At 41.9% G+C, this 23,036-nt stretch overlaps 1 protein-coding gene across 6 annotated transcripts in view; it reads left to right on the forward strand.

Moving 5' to 3' along the window:
- Window positions 1-2,673: 2,673 nt before the first annotated feature.
- The window catches only part of LOC307142847 (inter-alpha-trypsin inhibitor heavy chain H3-like), a 31,692-nt gene continuing 11,329 nt past the window's right edge, over window positions 2,674-23,036 (forward strand). For 4 of the 6 annotated variants that reach the window (XM_079843982.1, XM_079843981.1, XM_079843983.1 and 1 more), the window contains exons 1-14: window positions 2,702-2,814; window positions 3,664-3,827; window positions 3,995-4,099; window positions 4,190-4,352; window positions 4,427-4,537; window positions 4,615-4,743; window positions 4,844-4,960; window positions 5,231-5,399; window positions 5,477-5,587; window positions 7,248-7,429; window positions 7,515-7,694; window positions 7,890-8,017; window positions 8,085-8,257; window positions 20,246-20,371. In XM_079843982.1, the coding sequence (XP_079700108.1) occupies window positions 2,737-2,814; window positions 3,664-3,827; window positions 3,995-4,099; window positions 4,190-4,352; window positions 4,427-4,537; window positions 4,615-4,743; window positions 4,844-4,960; window positions 5,231-5,399; window positions 5,477-5,587; window positions 7,248-7,429; window positions 7,515-7,694; window positions 7,890-8,017; window positions 8,085-8,257; window positions 20,246-20,371 (1,936 nt within the window). In that variant the 5' untranslated portion in view covers window positions 2,702-2,736. Of the gene's footprint in view, window positions 2,815-3,663; window positions 3,828-3,994; window positions 4,100-4,189; window positions 4,353-4,426; window positions 4,538-4,614; window positions 4,744-4,843; window positions 4,961-5,230; window positions 5,400-5,476; window positions 5,588-7,247; window positions 7,430-7,514; window positions 7,695-7,889; window positions 8,018-8,084; window positions 8,258-20,245; window positions 20,372-23,036 lie in introns of all 6 variants that reach the window. The other 2 variants (XM_079843985.1, XM_079843984.1) reach the window with 2 other exon arrangements.

The raw sequence follows: 23,036 nt of genomic DNA on the forward strand, positions 1-23,036 counted from the left end.
TCATGGTGGTAGACCGCTTCTCGAAATCAGCCCATTTTATTCCACTCGCTAAGCTTCCTTCTGCCAAAGAGACCGCCCAGATCCTGGTTGATCAGGTTTTCAGGCTACATGGTCTTCCCTCTGACATAGTGTCGGATAGGGGGCCTCAATTTTCGCCTCAATTTTGGAAAGAGTTTTGTCGTCTGATTGGGGCATCCGTTAGTCTCTCGTCCGGTTATCATCCCCAGACTAACGGTCAAGCTGAACGAACCAATCAGATCATCGCCCGCATGCTGCGCAGTTTCACTCACCAGAGTCCCGCGTCCTGGTCCCAGCATCTTTCCTGGGCCGAGTACGCCCATAATTCGCTTCCATCCTCCGTCACCGGACTGTCCCCTTTCCATTGTTGCCTCGGTTACCAGCCGCCGCTGTTTGCTTCCCAGGACTCTGAATCGAACGTTCCTTCCGTACAGTCCTTTATTAGTCGTTGTAAGCGTACCTGGAGAAGAGTGCGATCCGCCCTTTGTCGAGCTAGAAAGCGCATGACCATTGCTGCTAATAAACGCAGGATTAAAAGCCCTCGCTACGTTTGCGGTCAGAGAGTGTGGTTATCCACTACTAATTTACCTCTCCAGTCCGATTCACGCAAGTTGTCGCCCCGTTTTATCGGACCTTTTCGCATTTCTAAGGTGATTAATCCTGTCGTTGTTAAGCTTCACCTTCCGCCTAAATTACGTCGGATTCATCCTGTGTTTCACGTTTCTTGCGTTAAGCCTGCCATTCGCCCTCCCTCCCGCCCTGTTCAGGGTCCTAGTATTAAGGATATCCCCGTTTTTAGGGTTCGCCGTATTCTGGACATGCGCCGTCGGGGACGCGGTCATCAGTATCTGGTTGACTGGGAGGGATACGGTCCTGAGGAGAGAAGCTGGGTTCCCTCCCGGGACGTCCTGGATCCTTCCCTCATCTCTGATTTCCTCCGGTCTCGGCAGGTGCCCCTAGGAGCGCCGGGTGGCTGTTTCCCTTCCCGATCTATTTCCTCACCTGTTATCTCTTTTGTCTTGATTGTCTCAGCCTCTTAAGTCCCTCTCCGTCTTGGTCTAGTTGTCGGATTATTACTTCTGCAAATGAGAGACGTTGGTTTGTTACCCGTTCTTGTCATGTCCTGTCCAGTGTTTGTGCTCATATTGTAACTGTGTGCAGAGTACCTGTGTGGCGCCTGGCTGTTTCGTCCCGTGGCCTCCTACAAGGAATCTTCACTCTGTCCTCGTGGGATCCTGAGTTGTTTCAGCCTTGTGGCAGTTTCTGTTTAGGCTCTGTTGCCTGACGTTTTGTTCAGTTTTGCTATTTGAGGACTTTTTCCTTTTGTTCCATTAAAGACTGTGAACTGCATCCTCCCTGGTTTCTTCATCCTCCTTTCACATAACAAAACCAGTCTGTTAAATGCTTATTCATACTTTCCGACGTTCCGACGAACACCTATCGTTACAAACACTAACGTTAAAATCTCAACAGCGAACTTGGCATTAGTGTAAATGATTCTTTGATTAGAGCTTTTATGTATTGTTTATCTACAGGCATGCTAAACATGATTCTGTGTGTGATTTGGCTAACTTACTAGTAAAGCCAGTGTTTAGTGTTTTGGGTTAATAGTTCTTGCGACAGATATTTGGCTATAATCGTTCTAAAAATACAAAAGTAACAGTGCCATTCAGTAGCGATCACTATAGATCCGCAGTCTTTACTCTTGAGGACTGAACAGGTTCTGCTCGATCATCTTCACTAAAATGTTCTGGGTCTGATTCGGGCTCAGATTGGTGTGGTTTTATTGACGCCATCGTTTCTAATACTGACCAAAGCACAGTCTACCGGTAAAGGTAAGGGGCGTGACGTTTCCGACAAACGTACACTGCGGTTAGCGAATCACAACACACTGGGCCAGCTAACCAATCTGAGCCCATTGCGTATTTTTGAGGGACTGGCTTCATACAACCCGGAAACCATCAGACCGTTTTACAAGGAGGGACAGAGCAGTGTAGAATAAAGGTAAAATATATGAAAAATAATGATTTTTTTTTAAAACGAAGCATGAACACATGTTACAGTGCACCCCACAAACACAATCAAGCCTTCAAAACAATGTGTTTTACCACCCCTTTAATAGGTTTTTAATTGCTCATTGCTGCAGTTGATCTGACACTGCCAGCCATTTTGTCATGTCTTGTCTTCTTCTTTGCGCTTGGCCCCGATAATGGCTGCTTGCAGCTATATTTTTCTCACCTGTTTTTGTTTTTAATACATTTGCAAAGATTTCAAATAAATTCTTTCACGTTGTCTTTATGGGGTATTGTTTGTCGAATTTTGAGGAAAATAATGAATTTAATCAATTTTGGAATAAGGCTGTAACATAACAAAATGTGGGAAAAGTGAAGTGCTGTGAATACTTTCCGGATGCACTGTATATAGGCTGTATGTTTAAAGGGTTTATTTGTGCTTTTACATTAGAATTGAGTGAGAGTCAAAACCCTAAATTCTGTTGGATCATAAACAGTCTTCTGTCCTGTAACCAGACACCTGGTTCTGCCTGTGTGTTAGTTGCAGTTAACTCTAGCCCATGGTTTGCTTGTTGGGTGAGGGATATTATGGATTATTTAGAAATAGAGGGGAGGTTTCTTCATCCGCTCAATAATAGCCAATGGCATGATGTGGACAGGAGTTTAAAGGCAGTGTGTGTTTCGAGGTCTGTTTTCTGAGCAGGTCATGATGGATCGAGCAGCTCTCAGACTGATTTTCTTGGGCGTCTTTCTCATCTCAGCCAGTTCACAACAACCTGTGAAGGTGAGGATCAACACGCAGTTTAAGAAGTTTTAAGAAGATGCGTCAAAATTCGATGAATTATTTGTATTTGATATGAACATCCAGGCAAATTAGATTTACTTCATGAATATATGTTCAAAGGTTTGTGGTCAGTAAATGTAAAAAAAATAAAAAAATTTTTTTTAAAGAAATTCATGTTTTTTATCATTAAATTGATCAAATGTGACTTCTAGACATTTATAATGTTACAAAAGATTTCTATTTCAAATCAAAGCTGATGTTTTCTCATTTATTCTTCAAAAACCCTAGAAAAGTATCACGGTTCACACTAAAATAATTTAGCAACACAATTGTTTTAACACTAATTAAAAACAAAAAAAACAAAAAGTTTCTTAAGAAGAAAATCTGAATATTATAATGATTTCTGAAGGATCATGTGACACTGACGACCAGAGTAATGATGCTGAAAATTCAGCTTTGCATTACGGGAATAAATTATATTTTGAGAAAACAAAATATTTGACTTTTGGTTTGATTTAATATCCAAAAATATTTCACAAAATTGCTGATTTTAGTGTATTTTAGATCAAATAAATGCAGCCTTGGTGAGCATAAGAGACTTCATTCTGAAATGTTTAAAAATCTTACTGACTTTTTAACAGCAGTGTTTAATTTCAAATGCAGTTTGAGTAAAGAGAACCATCGATTGCTCAATAGTTTACACTGAGATGTAGTCATCAAAATGTATTTGTTTTTTAGTCCAAAGGCCTTTTCTCTACGCCATTTTGAAGCATTAAATATTTGAACAATCCCACACAACAAGGAGTAAATGTGCATCCAATATGACTGTACTGCTTGATTTCTCAACAGAAACAAAATGTGGATATATACAGCTTCTACATTAACTCCACAGTCACCAGTCGCTACGCCACAAACGTCATCACAAGCCGTGTGGCGAACACAGTGAATGAGTCTCAAGAGATCCAGTTTGAGGTCAAGATACCCAAGAATGCCTTCATCAGCAAATTCAGAATGTAGGGAAACATGAGTATTGTTATATAAGGAGAGATAAAGTGGTAAAGAAGCCATTTATAACATGTTGGTCTCAGGTCAGGTCCATCTGTTAATGCAGCTAAACAACAACAAAATATGTCTGAGATAAACATATATTAAGAGGATGTTATTGTCATTTTCTCCATAGGACCATAGAGGGGAAGACATATGATGCCGTTGTGAAGGAAAAAGAGGAAGCTCAGCAGCAGTACAGTCGAGCAGTATCTCGAGGAGAAAGTGCTGGACTGATCAAGTACTGGACTTTTTTTTTTTTTTAATTAGGTCCATAAAATGTGTTTTTATAGCAGGTTTAGTAATATGCTGTGATTTATTTCTATTTCAGATCTGTTGGAAGGACTTTAGAGGACTTTAAAACTTCAGTGACGGTGGCTGCTTTTAGTAAAGTGACTTTTGAGTTGACCTACGAAGAACTGCTAAAGCGCCGCCTTGGCAAATATGAGCTGCTCATCAATGCTCAACCGATGCAGCCGGTGGCAGACTTCAAGGTAGAAGAAACAAAGATGAAATAGATAATCAATTTAGATGGATAAAACAATTATGCTTCTTTTACTCACTTTAGATGGATGTACACATACAAGAGAAACCAGGAATTTCCTTCTTGGAGGTGAAAGGAGATTTGAGCACCGGTGATCTGGCCAATGTCATCAAAACCACCAGAGCAGACAAAGACGTAAGAGAGGTGTAAAACACTTAGCTTAGGTGTTCTCATTATGCTACTACACCAGATGACCAAACTGATCATTTCAGGCATGGGTGACCTTCTACCCCACTCGAGGTCAACAGGCCAAGTGTAAAAGCTGTGGAGAAAATGGACTGAATGGTGACCTGCTCATAACATACGATGTTGAGAGACCAAATCCTAAAGGAGAAGTCATGGTACATTTTCAATAACATGATTTACAAGAGTAAAATAAATTTGCCAAAGGATTTTGAAAGACTGGCTATGTAAAAAGACATGAATTGTATTTCCTCTCAGGTATCAAATGGCTATTTTGTCCACTACTTTGCACCCTCTGATGTTCCACGTGTTCCCAAAAATGTGGTGTTTATCATTGACCGAAGTGGTTCTATGCACGGCACAAAAATTCATCAGGTAAATGTCAATGTTTCAGCCAAAGCAACCAAAAGGATAACAAGCTATGAAATTTGTGATGGTAAAACCACTGAAGGACATTTTTTGAAGGATCTTGCAGCATTATGTATTTGTATTATTGGTAAAAGAACAGGGTTTACTGTATTGAAATCACTGGATTTGCTTATTTTAATCTACTAACAAATTCTGCCCGCATTTGGTAAATGAGTATCCAGTCGTGATAGAGAAAGAATAACCTCCAGGTGTTCTGACAGAAGTGTTTGTCTTTAGACTCGTTTGGCTCTGCTAAAGATTTTAAGTGATCTTGATGAGGATGACCACTTTGGATTGATCACCTTCGACAGGGAAGTTAACACATGGAAGCGTGAACTCCTGAAAGCTACCAAGGAAAACCTGGAGAATGCAAAATCTTTTGTGAATGAGATCAGAGATAGCGGAGGTGAGTTCCTAAAGCTAAAATGGGGAGTAAGAAAGTTGTACCTCAAAGTGACAAAACTATGTTTGTTCTTCCTTTAGCCACAGACATAAACGCTGCAGTTCTAGCAGGAGTGGACATGATCAGTCGACATCCACGAGAGGGAACCGCCTCCATCCTGATCCTGCTGACTGATGGAGATCCCACTTCAGGCACAGATTCACACTCACAAACACAAGCTAATGTTTTTTTCAAGGTTGCCAACTCTCACGTATTTAATAATAATAATTTGTAACATTTATATAGCGCTTTTCTAGGCACACAAAGCGCTTTACATATACTGTAGAAGGGGGAATCTCCTCAACCACCACCAATGTGCAGCATCCACCTGGATGATGCGACGGCAGCCATATTGCGCCAGAACGCCCACCACACACCAGCTGATTGGTGGAGATGAGACAGAGTGATGAAGTCAATCCAGTATATATGGGGATGATTAGGAGGCCATGATGGAGAGGGGCCAATGGGCAAATTTGGCCAGGATGCAAATTTGTTGTGAGACACACATTTTCAGGCTCTGTCTCACGGTCTCACTCTGCCCAACTTAATCTCATGCCAAATTGCCAAACCTGCTTTTGATATTAAACAAAGTCTAAGCTTTTAATAAAAAAAAAAAGTTTTAATACGAAATTCAAACAATAAATATCGTTTTGGCGCACTTAATGAGGCACAACAAAAGCCAGAGCCGTTTTGACATCTCGCAGCGGTGTGTGCGGTCACGCGGTTCATGGAGCTCTCAATACTTCTAGCGCTGTGTCAATACATTTGAATAGCTTTAGCGGATATACAACAGCTTCACTATACTGATATTTGCAGCAAGTTTTGGTAAACAGTACAGCATAGTGTGCATTGATTATTACATCAACCATATTTACAGGATCATTTTATTATGGAGAGTGATGGAGATGCAACATTGTTAACATTAATATTTTTCTTGTATTTAGCCCTCAGGTGTTTATTATTAATTGCTCACACTCATACTCATTGATGGTCAAATGTGACCATACACCGTAACTATTTTTCAATTAAATAAATGTTCTATATTATAGTTCAGTAATAATGATTGAATATTTTGAGGAGATGTTTTGGTCCTAATAATATTTGTGCAATAATGATTGTCAATTAATGACCACTTAAAATATTTTTCTTCTAATATTTTTATTATTTATATTACAATTAAGTAATTAAGGTAATTAAGGTTAAAATAGAGAATTCCAATTCAAAGAGTCGTTGTGGCTAGAAAAATAATAATTTCATTTGTAATGCCATTATCCACCAGGTGCCTGTACGGCTCTTTAATAAATATACATGTATCTAATCTAGATGCTCAAAAAAGTATTGCAGATCATAACTGCTTACTTATTTTTAGGTTTTGCATTTTAATAAATATTTAGATATGATCAAACACTAGATTTCTTTAAATGTGAAATTTTAAAACGTTAATAACTTACATCCTAATCTTTTTAATGATACTTACAGTATATAAGCAAACACAAGTGAAAATTAATGAATGCGAGCACATATAATTTTAAAAAAGTTCTACAAAAGTGCTACGGCAAACTTATTTTTCGTTATGTACAGTAGGCTATATATATGATTTGATACTGAATCAAGATCGAAATCGATATTTGGGGGGGCCAAAAGTGGATTATTATCATGACAGATTTGGTTCTTGTCTTTGTCAATGAGAGAAAAGAATAAGAAATAATTGCCCAATGTGTTCCATTGCTTTCTGATCACTTAAAAATGTCATAAATATGATTTTTCAAGCATGTACTGTAGGTAGACTGACTTATTTTTCCTCTCTAACAGGTGAAACTAACATAGAGAGAATAATGGCGAATGTGAAAGAGGCAATTGGGCCAAAGTTTCCCCTCTATTGTCTTGGTTTTGGATATGATGTTAACTTTGACTTCCTGACAAAGATGTCACTGGAAAATGGTGGAGTTGCTCGTAGGATTTATGAAGATTCGGACGCTGATCTACAGCTGCAGGTGAACTACAGATAATCAGCTGTGAACTCATCCTCAGTGCTTGTCTGTTCTGTGTTTGAACCCTTTATTTTGGTTTGTATTGTAGGGCTTCTATGATGAAGTCGCCGTCCCTCTCCTCACTGATATTCAACTTAAATACACAGGAGGGACAAACCTTACCAAGACCAGCTTTAACCTGTACTTCAACGGCTCTGAGATTGTGGTATCAGGACAAATCACAGACAACAGTGTGGAGAGTTTCACCACTGAAGTCATTGCAGTATCAGTAAGATCATCATGCTTTACAAATTGCATTAAATTGGTAGGAATTTTTCTGCACAGTCTCAACCGAGCTCATTATATTGGATATTAGGATCATTGATGGTCAATTATTTAAGTTTGGAATAATGGATACTTTGTTAGGTTATTGCTGAAAGTAGTAATGACAACATTTATGATGAAAATTGTTATTTCTGAGCAGAAAGGCAATAATGTGACGTATCAGGAAACTGTAATGACAAAAGACCCCAGTGACGTCCCACCTGAGAATGAAGATGTCATGCAGAGACTGTGGGCCTACCTTACAGTGAAGCAACTTCTGGAAAGACAGTAAGTTTATGAGTGATACGACATTCTGCATTTTAAGTTGGACATTGAGGACATCTTTCTGTCTCAGGGTGCTTCTTAAAGGACAAGAGAAAGAGGAGGAAATGAAAGAAGCTCTCAGACTGTCCTTGAAATACCAGTTTGTCACCTCCCTCACTTCTATGGTCGTCACGAAGCCACAGGAAGGTGAAGTGGAAGTTGCCGATAAACCCAAAGAGGGAGGAAAGGATCCCAGACCTCCAGGTGAGAACTGAGAAGTTTTAGTATCTTACAAACCTTGTAAATGAAAGAGCAAGGTCCATTTTATGCAGCAAAATAAATAAAGTGACAGTGATAGCAGCAATATTAAAAGTTATGTACAAATGTATTAATCAAGCTTTGCATCAACTGCATTTTTGCATTTTTGATAATATGTATCTGATTCTGTATCTGAACTGGAATAGATTCAGCTGTATTTATACACAAGGGGGTTCAAAAGCCATAGATCACTAGTGACATAGTTTTAATCAATTACTGTACAGTTTATATTACAAGTCATTACACAATGTATTATCTGCATTATCTTGAAAAGTCTTACCGTTAGCTACTTGTGGCCTGATGGATGGATTCACTCCCGCGTTAATGCAATTTTTAAAAGTCTTTTTTATAGAATTTTGCATTGCTGCTGTTTATCTTTCACACAACTGCAAATTATAGGCTAAGTGAATAGGTAAACACACTTCAGGAACTCACAGGTGCGAGCCGCGCGACATGCATGAGACAGCCTGACACCTAATTGCCTAACACAGCTGTCAATCAAACTCATCAAGCATTATGCAAAAACCATAGACTGTGAAAAAACACATTTTATTTATTTCAGTATTTGAGATGTTATAATAATTTTGTAATTACGTTAAAATTATTTAAACAACTGTTATTTAACAAATATTATTATATTTGTATAATAAACTGGGGGTGGGGGCCTAGTCATCATAGTGGGCGGGCCTGTGCCCGTCAGGCCTCCCCGCTGGCTACGCCCCTGATCCACATGGATGGCAGGACCCAAAGTTTCCCAGCAGAACATTGCCCAAAGCATCACACTGCCTCCGCCGGCTTGCCTTTTTCCCATAGTGCATCCTGGTGCCATGTTTTCCGCAACGCACACGCACCCGGCCATCCACGTGATGTAAAAGAAAATGTGATTCATCAGACCGGGCCACCTTCTTCCATTGCTCTGTGGTCCAGTTCTGATGCTCACATGCCCACTGTTGGTGCTTTTGGCAGTGGACAGGGTTCAGCATGGGCACCCTGACTGGTCTGCGTCTATAATAATATGTTTATTTTATATAGCGCCTTTCAAGAACCCAAGGTCGCTTCACAATGGAGTACAATTAATTACAATCAGAAAAGCAGCCTGTTCATTATAGCAAATAAAACAAGCAGGTGTACAACAAATAACTCCAACAACAACAAAGAAGTTATAGAACCAAAGAACAATTAACAGTAGCTAGTCATGTAGCATAACATGACGAGGTGTGAGATCACTTGAAGGCAGAGACGGTGAGAGAAAAAGAATTATTTACTGCATGGAGAAAAAAGATGAGTTTTAAGTTTGGATTTAAAAATCTGGAGAGTAGGTGCGTTACGGATAGTCGGGGGCAGCTTATTCCATAATTTAGGGCCAATAACACTAAAAGCCCTTCCTCCCATAGTAGAGCGTTTAAACTTGGGGATGACAAGCAGGTTTTCATTGCTGGATCTGAGGGTCCGGGCAGGAACATAAGGTTGGACTAACTCAGCAAGATATTGTGGTGCAGGGCCGTGACTGGCTTTATAGACTAAAACTAACAGTTTAAATTCGATGCGACTGGCCACAGGAAGCCAGTGAAGTTGGTTGAGGATGGGAGTGATGTGTACGGATTTTTGATTAAATGTTAGCGCTCGAGCAGCAGAGTTTTGCACCATTTGGAGGCGATGTATAGCCTTAGTTGGTAAGCCGCTGTATAAGGCATTACAGTTGTCTAATCTGGAGGTTATAAAAGTGTGAATAACAGTTTCAGCATCGTTAAAGTTGAGGGATCGACGGATATGAACAATATTTCGCAGGTGGAAAAAGCATGACTTTACTGTATGACCAATATGTGAGTCGAAAGATAACGTGGAGTCAAGCAATACTCCCAGATTTCGTACAGTTTTTGAAGGTGTAATCTGGACGCCATCAATGTCAATAAAAACATCATCACGTTGCAAATTTTGTGATTTAGGGCCAATCAACAGGCATCTATGCAGCCCCATATGTAACAAAATGAGATGCACTGTGTATAAGAGCAGTTTTTATCTTGATTTTCCAGAACGCCGTTATGATGATAATCCTGAAATGTCTCAAGAAGACAGACAGTTCATGATGTCTGTGACTGTAACAAGGTATCCACTGGAGGCAAGTTGTTGGACCCAAGTGCAGCTTTTTATTCACAAAATCCAAACATAAAACAAAGACGTTGCAAACTAAACTAACTTGACAAAGAAACAAAGACTTGCCTGACAACGGGTTACAATGACAATAACAGACAGACACATGGCAAACATGAGGGCTAAATACACACCGACTAATGACAAGACAAGTGACACCTGTGAACAGTGATTAAACAATGAACCAATGACAGGACAAGACACAAGATCACATATGAGGGCATGGGAATCACATGACAATGAAACATGACAAAACCAGGAAGTGCATGACAAGACTGTGAACATGATACTCAAACATAACAAACATGATAAACTAAAAACATAACCAAGAACAATGAACATGAACCAACACCAAAACACCCTGTGACAGATCCCCCCCTCTATGGGCAGCCCCTGACGCCCAAACAACACCAAAACATCAATAGCCTAACAACAAAGAGTCTAAACAAAAAAGTCTTGGGGGGCGGTCTTGGGGGAGGGATGGTGGGCCAGGCCCGTGCAGGGGCACCTGGGAGCGTGGGCGGACCTGGACCCTGTGTCGTGGGCGGACCTGGACCCTGTGGCGTGGGCGGACCTGGACCCTGTGGCGTGGGCGGACCTGGACCCTGTGGCGTGGGAGGACCTGGACCCTGTGGCGTGGGCGGACCTGGACCCTGTGGCGTGGGCGGACCTGGACCCTGTGGCGTGGGCGGACCTGGACCCTGTGGCGTGGGAGGACCTGGGGCCTCATTTATAAAACTTTGCGTAGGATTTGCGTCAGAAGTGGCGTGCGGATGAAACATAGGACGTGCGTACGCACAGAAATATTCGGATTTATAAAACCGTGCGCACGCACATCCTACGCAGTTTTCCCTTAATAAATCTCAATCAATTCTAAATGTAGCGCAGCTTTTGCGGCTTCATGTCACGCCCATAGTTGCCCATAAATAGTCCGTGAAGCGCCCACAAGTTAATATTCATAATTTGCGAAATCATGGCAAATACAGAGAGGAAATTAAAAAAACGTAACTTCACTCAATGTGAAGTAGAAGTTATCGTTGACGAGGTGGAAAAGAGGAGAAAAATATTGTTTGGAGGGCACAGTGTGGGCATTACTAATGCCAAAAAGGCACTTGAGGTGCAAAAGGTTGCAGATGCCGTAAATGCTGTAGCCACACAACCTCGGACCGTGGCCGAAAAAAAGAAGAAATGGTCGGACATCAAAGTCGAGGCAAAAAAGCGTCTAGCGCTCCATCGCCAGAGTGTGTCTGCCACGGGTGGGGGAGACGGGACACCGGTGCTGACCCCTCTTGATGAAAGACTGGCGGCAATTATTGGGGAATCCCTATTAATCCCTATCACTATTATCTAAGTGGAAATGGGAAATAGTTCAGTGCAAATATGATTTCTTGCAGCTTTCTGAATGGTTGAGACATACGTCATACGTTATTTTATCGAAAATAAAACAAACTAAAGGCATTTGCATGAATACCATGATTCCGTAGCTGATGAAGAAATTTTTACTATGAAAACAACTTTCCCCAGTGGACAATTAATACATCTATCTATCTATTTATTTAAATATCTCCCTAATTATCTATCTATCTTTCTATCTAATTGCATCTATATCTGCTCCGCCAGACGGACACATTGACGAGAATATCAGTTTTGTACATTATTTCGTTCTGTTTACCATATTATTTATGAGGATGAATTGCATAACATGGCAAAATTTTTGCAGAACATATTTCACTTTTTTTTTTTTTTTGCATTTCTGTTGTAATTTTCGTTTGATTTTGTTTGTTTTACACTGCAGATCGATCAAACGGGTGTTCGTGTAGGCTGTTAATTGTAAGACTTGCTTTGTGAAGTCTTCATGTTATTTATGAGAGGCAGTATAGCCATTTCTTTTACACAACGTTCTACAGTTTCACACAGTTTCACGTGTTTCTTCCATCTGCCGACGGTGTCGCCATTTCTCATTTCACCTGTTTTTGTGCGTACGCCTGGGTCAGAACTTGCGTGGAGGACCGCACATTTTCCCGTCAAGTTTGCTTTTTATAAATACCAATTATTGCGTAGAGAGCGGCGTACGCCTTCTTTTGTGCGTACGCAACGTTTATAAATGAGGCCCCTGGACCCTGGGGCGTGGGAGGACCTGGACCCTGGGGCGTGGGAGGACCTGGACCCTGTGGCGTGGGAGGACCTGGACCCTGGGGCGTGGGAGGACCTGGACCCTGGGGCGTGGGAGGACCTGGACCCTGTGGCGTGGGAGGACCTGGACCCTGTGGCGTGGGAGGACCTGGACCCTGTGGCGTGGGCGGACCTGGACCCTGTGGCGTGGGCGGACCTGGACCCTGTGGCGTGGGAGGACCTGGACCCTGTGGCGTGGGAGGACCTGGACCCTGTGGCGTGGGCGGACCTGGACCCTGTGGCGTGGGAGGACCTGGACCCTGTGGCGTGGGAGGACCTGGACCCTCAGGCGTTGGAGGACCTGGACCCTCAGGAGCCGTGGACGGCCACGGCAGTTCAACAGGCCATGGCGGCAACGGCAGTTCAACAGGCCATGGCGGCAACGGCAGTTCAACAGGCCATGGCGGCAACGGCAGTTCAGGGGCCACAGAGGCGTGGCCTTCGTGGCCTCCATGTACGCCTTGACAGGACAAGACACAAGATCACATGAGGGCATGGGAATCACATGACAATGAAACATGACAAAACCAGGAAGTGCATGACAAGACTGTGAACATGATACTCAAACATAACAAACATGATAAACTAAAAACATAACCAAGAACAATGAACATGAACCAACACCAAAACACCCTGTGACAGTGACCAAGTCTACTAAGCTTCTGGATGGTCACTACTGCATGAGATTGCCTTTGAAAGATGACAAGATCAAGATGCCGAACAACCGGGATGTAGCGGAACAGCGTCTCAAGAGCCTTCAGAAAAGACTCAAAAGGCCTAACCTCACCAACACTCTTATCGGGGTGTTGTCCAGATTCCGTGAAGAGCCAATCGCAATCATGGCTGACATTGAATCAATGTTTTATCAGGTTCATGTACCTATTGAGGATGCAGACTTCCTGAGGTTCCTCTGGTGGCCGGATGGCAACCTAGATCAAGAAGAAGAAGAGTACAGGATGCGTGTACACCTGTTTGGTGCTACCTCTTCACCGAGTTGTTCTTGTTACGCACTTCAAAGAACAGCAGAAGATGGAATCAACGACACTACTCCAGAAGCAGCTCAGACACTTTTGAAGAATTTTACGTTGATGATTGCCTTAAATCAGTGGCAAATGCATAAAGAACAGTCATTCTTGCAAGAGACGTCAGAATGCTTTGTAATCGAGGTGGGTTCCATTTGACAAAATGGACTAGTAAAAGCAGAACTGTACTTTCGTCCATTCCTGAAGAGGAAAGAGCCACTGACGTGAAAGATTTAGATCTGGACAGCAGGTTGCTTCCCATGGAAAGAGCACTGGGAATTCTGTGGTGCACAGAGAATGACACTAGGGGCCCTATTTTAACGATCTGAAACGCAAGTGTCAAAGCACGAAGCGCAAGTAACTTTGTGGGCGGGTCTCGGCGCTGTTGCTATTTTCCCGGCGGGATAAATGGCTCTTGCGCCCGGCGCAAATCTAAAATGGGTTGGTCTGAAGTAGCTTCATTATTCATAGGTGTGGTTTGGGCGTAACGTGAATAAACCAATCCGAGCGTCATCCAACATTCCCTTTAAAAGCAGGTGCGCAAGTTCCATTATGGATTGCTATTATTATGGCGTATTTACCAGGCGCACGCCAGGAGCGGTTCACAGCCGAGGAGACTGATGTGCTTGTAAGAGCAGTGAAAGACAGAGAAGTGAAGTTGTAATGTTGTACATTATGGTAAAGGTGATTTCACAGTCTTTTTTTTTTTGTCTTTCAGTTTTTTCAGTTTTTCAGTCGATTTTTTTTCCTGGTTCTTGACGGACAAACCAATTTGTCAGATGTCCTTATATACATATATGTCTTGCCACTATTGGGCAAACAGGTCTTATCCTTAATTATTACAATTAGCCTGAATCATTTGTAAGCTAGATTTATGCCTATTTTTGCACATCTTCGTGGCACACCACAATGATTTCCGTCATCTCATGTGTTAATATTTTTTTAGTGTAACAATTTATGATTTGCAAAAATAACTGTTGCATCTGTGCAGATTACATGAGCAAAGTGTATGCGCGTTGTGCACGCTATACATTATGGTCAAGCATGCGCCCTTAAAATAGCATAATGAACAACGCGCAACGCGCCACTGACTTTAGACTAGGTTTTTTCTAGTCAGTGGCGCAATTGTTTAATGGAACAGCAAAATAGCACCAGGGATTGTTTGCGCCGGGACACGCCTCCTTTTTTGCGCTGAACCGCCCAGGTAGCGCAAGTTCATTCACTAGTTTAGCGACGTGCTTCAGTGGAGGGAAAAGCGCGCTTTGCGCGGGTGCAAAATAGGAATGACACATGCGTCGGTGTACAAAGTCAATTGCGCTGGGTGCAAGATAGGGCCCTAGGGCTGCAGCTATCGATTCTTTTTGTAATCGATTAATCTAACACTTAATAAATCGATTAATCGGATAAAACATTTGTGTGTGTTTTTAAACAACCAAAACAAATAATGCATAACGAAAATGAAGAGGAAAAGCTATTTAATTTATTAATATGCACAACAGGTTTCATGCTGTAATCTAGCCCTGACATCAAAGTAAATATCTGTTTTATGTAGATTTCTACACCTGCAGCATTTACCATTAGGCTACTAACAAATAATATATAATTTCTGGGGTGAGCCTATTTGATATGGGGAGCTAAGGAGCTGTGTGTTTATGATGGGAAAGTCCAGAGTGGCACCACTGAAGCACGTTACTATTCCAAGAATGGAATTGACAGCAGCCACTTTGCAGTCAAAATGGATAGGATGCTGAGACAGGAGCTTCAAATCGATCTTGAGAAGTCCAACTTTTGGACTGATAGCACCACAGTGCTGAGATATATCGAGAACGACTCTACAAGATTCAAGATGTTTGTTGCAAACCGAGTCTCATTAATTAGAGAAGCTTCAAAACCTTCTCAGTGGAGATATGTGAGCTCTGCAGATAATCTTGCGGACCAAGCTTTGAGAGGCTTAAATGCAGACAACTTGATCAGAAGCAAAAACTGGATCAAAGGACCTAGTTTCCTGCTAAACCCACAATGTGAGTGGCCAGTTCGACCTGAACATTCAATGCCATTTGCAGATGATGACAGCGAGTTCAAAAAGGCTTCCACTGTTAACGCAATATCCACTCAGAACAGGAAGGAGGGTCTAGAGCGTCTTGTCTGTTATTATTCAAGCTGGCATCGCCTAAAGAAGGCCGTAGTACGGCTAACACATCTCAAGGAAATCCTGCTGAATTTAAGTTGCAAGAGGAAGGAGATACAGATGAGGATCAGTCACACAGAAAGAGATCCCAATATACAAAACATTTTAGTACAGAAAGAAATGGATACCTACAAAAGATGTTTGAAGGAATGAATACCTACCATGAAGGATATGGTGAATGCTGAGCTGGATCTAATTCGTTACAGCCAGAAACAGAAGTTTCAGGAAGAAATAAAGATGCTGAAACAAGGAAAGATGCATGTCAAGAAAGACAGTTGCATATACCTTGGATCCTTACCTTGAGGATGGCGTGTTAAGAGTGGGAGGTAGATTGAGCAGATCGGCGATGCCTGAAGAATCAAAGCATCCCATTATCTTGCATAAAGACCTCCGTATATGCTCGCTAATTCTTGAACATATCCACCGAGACATTGGTCACTTGGGACGAAACCATGTCCTGGCAAAGCTAAGACAGAAATACTGGCTTCCTCAAGCAATTACATGCAAAGACTGGTGTGCACAAGATGGCAGATTTGCCAGAAGATAGGCTGCTACCAGACAAACCACCGTTCACTAATACTGGGGTCGATTACTTCGGACCCTTTGAGGTAAGGAGAGGACGTTCTACGGTCAAGAGATATGGTGTGCTCTTTACCTGCCTCACCATTAGAGCCATTTATTTAGAAGTCGCACCTTCTCTAGACATGGATTCATGTGTCAATGCTATATGCCAATTAATTTGTAGAAGAGGTCATGTCTCAGTAATCCGTTCCGATAATGGAACAAACTTCACAGGGGCTGAAAGGGAGTTGCGTGAAGCATTGCAGAATTTGAATCAGACAACGATTCAAGAAGATATGCTAAAGAGGGAAATTCAGTGGATATTTAACACACCTGGAGCGTCTCACCATGGCGGAGTCTGGGAACGTCAGATTCGCACAGTGAGAAAGGTTTTGAATTCCACACTGAGACAGCAGGTATTGGACGATGATGGCCTACATACACTATTGTGTGGTGGAATCAATTATCAATGAAAGACCAATTACCAAAATGCCTGACGACCCTAATGACCTCGAAGCCTTGACCCCTAACCATCTGTTGCTGATGAGGAAACAAGTAAGTTTACCTCCAGGTGTGTTCAAGAAAGATGATGTCTACACAAGGCGTAGATGGAAACAAATCCAATACCTGGCAGATCTTTTCTGGCATCGGTGGACGCTGGAATACCTCTCCTGCAGGAACGTCAGCGATAGTCCAGGCTGAAAAGGAATTTTGAGATTGGAGACATTGTCATGATTGTGGATTCCAATGCACCTCGGAATTCCTGGATGATGGGCTGCATCATCTAGACAATGCCTGACTCTAAGGGATGTGTTCGAAGTGTGTGTGCGAAGAGCAGCGCGTTGAATCGACCCATCTCCAAAATATGTCTTCAACAGGAAGCTGTCTGACTTTAGTTTGAATGGAAGTTCAAGTTGTGACTCCAAAGATTCTTTCTCTGAAAGTTTATGGCTCTAGATAATTTTGAGTGGTAATTGATATAGTTTGTCTCCCTATACAATTAGGGGCTGGGCATATAAGAGCCATTATTTGAATAATTCAATTTAATATTAAAGGAGCTGTATGTAGGACTGTGGCCAAAACTGGTACTGCAATCACTTTCAAATTACTGTTGAGCGGTGTATCCCCTCTCCCCCTCCCCTGACTCGAGGTTGCCAGAAAGGCTGCAGGATCCAGCAGGAACGTAGGCTGTTACAAGGCAAGTGACGAGTCGTACACAGTAAGTTTTATTTTCTTTCTGTTAATTATGTTTATGCGTCAAGAGCGATGTTTTGTGAAGTAATTATGAATCGCAAAAATTTACTAATGGCGATTAGCCAAATATAATCGTATGATGAACGCTCGTATGTGACGGTACATTCCCACATGAAAAAACACTATAGTATATTATAGTAAAATTACAGCAAAGCTAAATAACATTAGCAATGGTCATACAGGTCAACTTGCAGCATGTTTTGTCCACTATATATGCGAAGAACGAATGAGGAATAATTTTTACCGAGGTAACGTTAGGCTACTGTCTCAAATACGTTTTCACATTGCAATAATAAGCGTGCTAATGTTGTTTTCCTCAGCGTCCCAGCACAATGACAGAGAAACGGGCTCTGATAATGCATTACTAATGTTAGCAATGACGACTCGCCGTTTTTATTTACCAAACAATTCCTTAACGTTACCTTTTCAATCCAGTGACCCACCTCCTCCATCTGCGCTAACCTAACGTTACTTTGCACGAACATGCATAACTTTGTTCGCCTGTCATGAATATTTGAAATGTCCATTTACATACAAGTTAGCCAAACATAGATGAACCTTACCTGTCCAGGAGAAAATTAGCAACGTTGGCATCAGTCTTCAAATTATTCTCCGTTTTCAGCCGTCTCCATCTTTCAAAGGCATCTCCTATACAAATCCTTGTTTTATTTCGGACACTGTCACGACGTTTTTCTGATTCATAACGAGGTCGTTTAGGTTTCGTAAAGTTAGACATTGTTTATCCAAAAAGTTTGTAGCTGCAGCTGTGGTAACTAGAGCAGAGCTGGCAACCCGAATGCAGAAACACTACTGACTTCGTGATTGGTAGATAGGTGGAGGGTGGCGCTTCAGGCCAAAACACAACATGTCAACATCAACATCAGTTGAGGGCTGCAACTTCACTTTTAAAATGACAATATCTTGGCCGGACAACCATTGTCAGTGATATAAGTATTTGAAATTAACATGATTTCTTAATGTCTAGTGACATATCAGGGCCATTTTATGATTAATTGAAATACATTTCTTACATACAGTTCCTTTAAAGTTAGAAATGCAACGAATAAGATATCATTTTAATGTGTTTGGATTTATGTATATTCGTTAAACACCCCCATGTTTATTCTGTAATGGTTTGCTCCATTTTATTATTGGACGGCCTTGGCACGTTTTGTTTCAGTGCCCCAGCGCTCGTTCAGAAAGAAAGAAAGAAAGAAAGACGGAGCTACACAGTTTTTTGACCGGAGTTTATTTTATTTCTGTTTATTGTACAAGAACATTTCAGTAAACCATTGAAATTTAAACGAAGACCCGAGTCAATTCTTTGCCCGAGAACAACATGGATTATTGCTACTATACTTTGTATTCTGACACCTTTCTATCAGAACCAGCATTAACTTCTTGAGCAATTTCAGCTACAGTAGCTCGTCTGTTTGATCGGACCACACAGGCCAGCCTTCGCTCCCCACGTGCATCAATGAGCCTTGACCGCCCATGACCCTGGCACCGGTTCACCACTGTTCCTTCCTTGAAGCACTTTTGATAGACACTGACCCCTGCAGACCGGGAACACCCCACAAGAGCTGCAGTTTTGGAGATGCTCCGATCCAGTCGTCCAACATCACAATTTGGTCCTTGTCAAACTCGCTCAAATCCTTACGCTTGTACATTTTTCCTGCTTCTAACACATCAACTTTGAGGACAAAATGTTCACTTGCTGCCTAATATATCCCACCCACTAACAGGTGCTGTGATGAAGAGATAATTAGTTATTCGCCTGTCATTATGTTATGCCTGATCAGTGTACATAAATATATCATTTACAATAAGATGAACACATTTAAAAAATAGATTATCATCTAAATAGATTAGATAATAGAGCATTTTATGCAGAATTTAATATACTGCATCTGCCTTATATATGTATATATATATATATATATATATATATATATATATATATATATATATATATATATATATATATATATATTTTTTTTTTTATTTTATTTTTTTTTTTATTATTTTTTATTTTTATTTTTTTTATTTAACCTTTATTTAACCAGGAAAAGTCCCATTGAGTTACAGTAACTCTTCTCCCAGGGAGTCCTGGCCAAGACTGGCGGCCAAAAGTTTCAATACATAAAAGACAGAACATAAATTACATAATACACCACAAATCTCTATACATACACTATACATACTAGAAAACAAACAAATCATTTTACTTGACGTTAGCAGATACAAACATACAATTGTAAAAGGCACCTAGTTAAAAACAACTGCACAGTTCAGTCAGAGTTGACTTTAAAAGGTTTTTAAAAGTATTGATAGATGGAAGTGACACTAGGTTTAAGGTGTTTTGGAGTTCATTCCAGACATTTGGTGCATATGATGAGAACGCTTTTTTACCAAGGGCTGTTCTTGTTGATGGAATAATTAGTAGTATTTTCTTTGACAACCTTGTCCTATAAACACTATTTTGGTAAATAAGCAAATTTGAAATATAGAATATATAGAATATATATATATATATGTGTGTGTGTGTGTGTGTGTGTGTGTGTTCCCTCTTGTTTTATATCCCAGCTCCAGGACTTAGTGTGCACCATTTGAGTACTGGTCGGTTCAGTCTCCACAGGTCCAGTCACCACGGTCGGGTCAGCCACCCGAAAAGTAAATCTGCTCCACCTGCTGTTCGTCCCAGGTTCCAAGGTATGCTGTTTTTTTTATTCTTCTTCTTCTAAAAGTTTGCAAAGCCTCCTATACTTTCTCGAGAATGTGTTTATCATTGGCTGCTTTGTTTTTGTTTTTACAAATAATTACTGCAAATATGCTTTGTTAAAAATAAAATCAAAAGTAAATAAAAGCAACACAGTGTAGAGAATGAAATGAAAATAAATGTAATAAGGCATTAGGTGCAATTCAGTAATAAAGCCTCTTAAAGGGATAGTTCACCCTAAAATGAAAATTAAATCATAATTTTCTCACCCTGGTGTTGTTCTAATGCCGTACGGTACACCCTTCTTTCTTTTTCTGACCACAAAAGGTGAGTTTGTAAAAATGTTCCACTCGTGCTTGTCCATATAATGGCAGTGTATGTGATCAGATTCAAGCTTTTAAAAAAAGACACAAAAGTATCACAGAATGATCCCATGCGACATGTGTCATATATTCCAAGTGTTCTGGGGGTATACAATAGGGTTTGGTGAAAAACAAACCAAAATTGTATAATTTAACAGAAGTCCTGACTTTGGTTGTTGGTCTTCTGTGCTCGACTGCACGTTTGTGAGACTCTATTAGCTCCACAGTTCACTTTGAAAAAATACAACATTTGTGAGAAATCAAGAACAATAAAAACACAACCATGTGTACTTTCTTCTCAAGGTTAATGTATCCATTGTGTTCATCGCAACAAGAAGTTATCACGTTCACATCCGGTCAAGAGATATTCAACTCAGTGAAGAAAGTGCACACCGCACAGATGCTTTTTGGGATATCTAGGCTTATAGGCTTAATAATAATAATAATAATAATAATAATAATTCCAGCTGAAAGAAATAGCTGTTCCCTTTCAGTCGGTCACGTTCGACGTACATCGGACGTACCGACAAATTGGGATCACTTCAGAGAGTTATCAGCTTCGAGATATAGAGAACAGGCCAATGGGCCATTGGCGTGTGAGATTTGCGTCTCGTGCTCCGCCCCACGGGTATAAACAGGAAGCGAGAGCGAATGCACGCTGTCATTCACTTCGGAGCCGAACGGCGTTGATTAAGCAAGACTGCTTTTCTAAAAGAGAGCCTATCTGCAAGAGAGATGCTCCAGAGAACGAGAAGGACGCTCTGTGTTGGCGAAAAGGCACAATCAGCGCGACCGCGTGCTCACCGCTGCATCAGCATAACAAACTGCTGTTCTCACAGCAACTGTCGGTTTGGTGAGGGCGTTTGTTTCAGTGAATGCAAACACAGGACTGCACTTACCGCCTGTGTGTTGCCGCGGTCTTCCCCTGGGTGCTTCAGCACTGTTGAAAGAGGGTTTCCTCATAAAAGAGCAACACGGGTGTGACTGCGTCTTTTTCAAGACGTCATTCCACTCGTGCGTTTCTGGATGCGGTTGTTTCCTGTCCTGACAGCCACGATCCCTCTCGCATAAACATGTTGAGACTGTGCTCGTGGGTGATCCGTGTTCTCTCAGGGGAACGGGATCACGCCGTGTGCCATCTAGCTGCCGGGTGACAGCGCGGGTTGCCACGGCAACTCAGCGCGCGTCACTCTGAGCCTCCGATGCGCGGTCGAGACTATGATACCTCAAACGGGGTTGAGTCCCTTCGCTTATACCCCGATCTAGTCTCTTTTCTGGTGCACCAGAGGGGGGGCTATTTTGGCTGATAAGCCTGGGTGACCTGAGGATTACAGTGAGGCTTCCCCGCCGCGTACACCTCTGTGGGCCCCTCACTCCTCCATCGCATCGCAAGCATGTTGAGACTGTGTTTGTGGGTGATCTATGCTCTCTCATGAGAGCATAGCCACGTCAGCGCGTTGTTCATCTTGCCTTTTTCATAAGGGCTTAAGTGTTCAGTGTGCCGTGTGCCGTCTCACAGCCATGCTCACTTTCTCACATGTCTGCTGGTAGCTTACAGATGGGATTGCTGGTCCTTAAAAGGGGACCTAACGTTTCATTTGGGGCTCTAGCAGAGGACAGATGTCAATCACTGCATCGGAGAGAGGGCTGTTATGTGTTGAAAATGAAGATGATGCTGAGATTCCCACCGTAATAGTGGGCACTCGTGCTGAATCAGATTCATACTTGACAGCCATGCTTTACCGGGTGGCTGAGGCATAGTGCAACGCATAAATCGCCTTGCCTGCCCCTTGCCTTTTCTCGGATGTGCATTGGAAGGCTTTGGCATTGTGGAACTTTTGGTGTCAAAATATGGAACACAAATAGGGCCATAATCTGTATAAAGTTTTCCTCTCTCTCACTACCCTCATCGGTGGGGTGGCAGTGCCACTGGCAGGCCACCTCCGCCCTGCTTAGTGCACAAGGGTAGTTCTGAGCCGAGGTTGAGCTGCGCACAGCGCTGGCCCTTGGCTAGACGATGTCCACCCTGGTCCAGAAACACCATTGACCCGGATTCGGTCTGGAACTGTTCTTCCCCGGAGGAGGGCCGGGTGGAAAACCATTAGTAATTCTGTTCCGCCATTGGTGTTAAAAACAGCCAGTGGTACCCAAATTAAATAAAAAAAATAAAAAAAGAGCAGTTCCAATACCTCTGGGTCTCAGGAGTTCAGGAATGGCAGCGTGACGCTACAAAGCCTCGCCGCTTTCATTCTCATTCCCCTCTTCTCAGCGGTGCGTGGACAACAGTGCGCAACGC

The sequence above is a fragment of the Gobio gobio genome (assembly GCF_949357685.1).
Source record: "Gobio gobio genome assembly, chromosome: 19".
NCBI classification, from domain to species: domain Eukaryota; kingdom Metazoa; phylum Chordata; class Actinopteri; order Cypriniformes; family Gobionidae; genus Gobio; species Gobio gobio.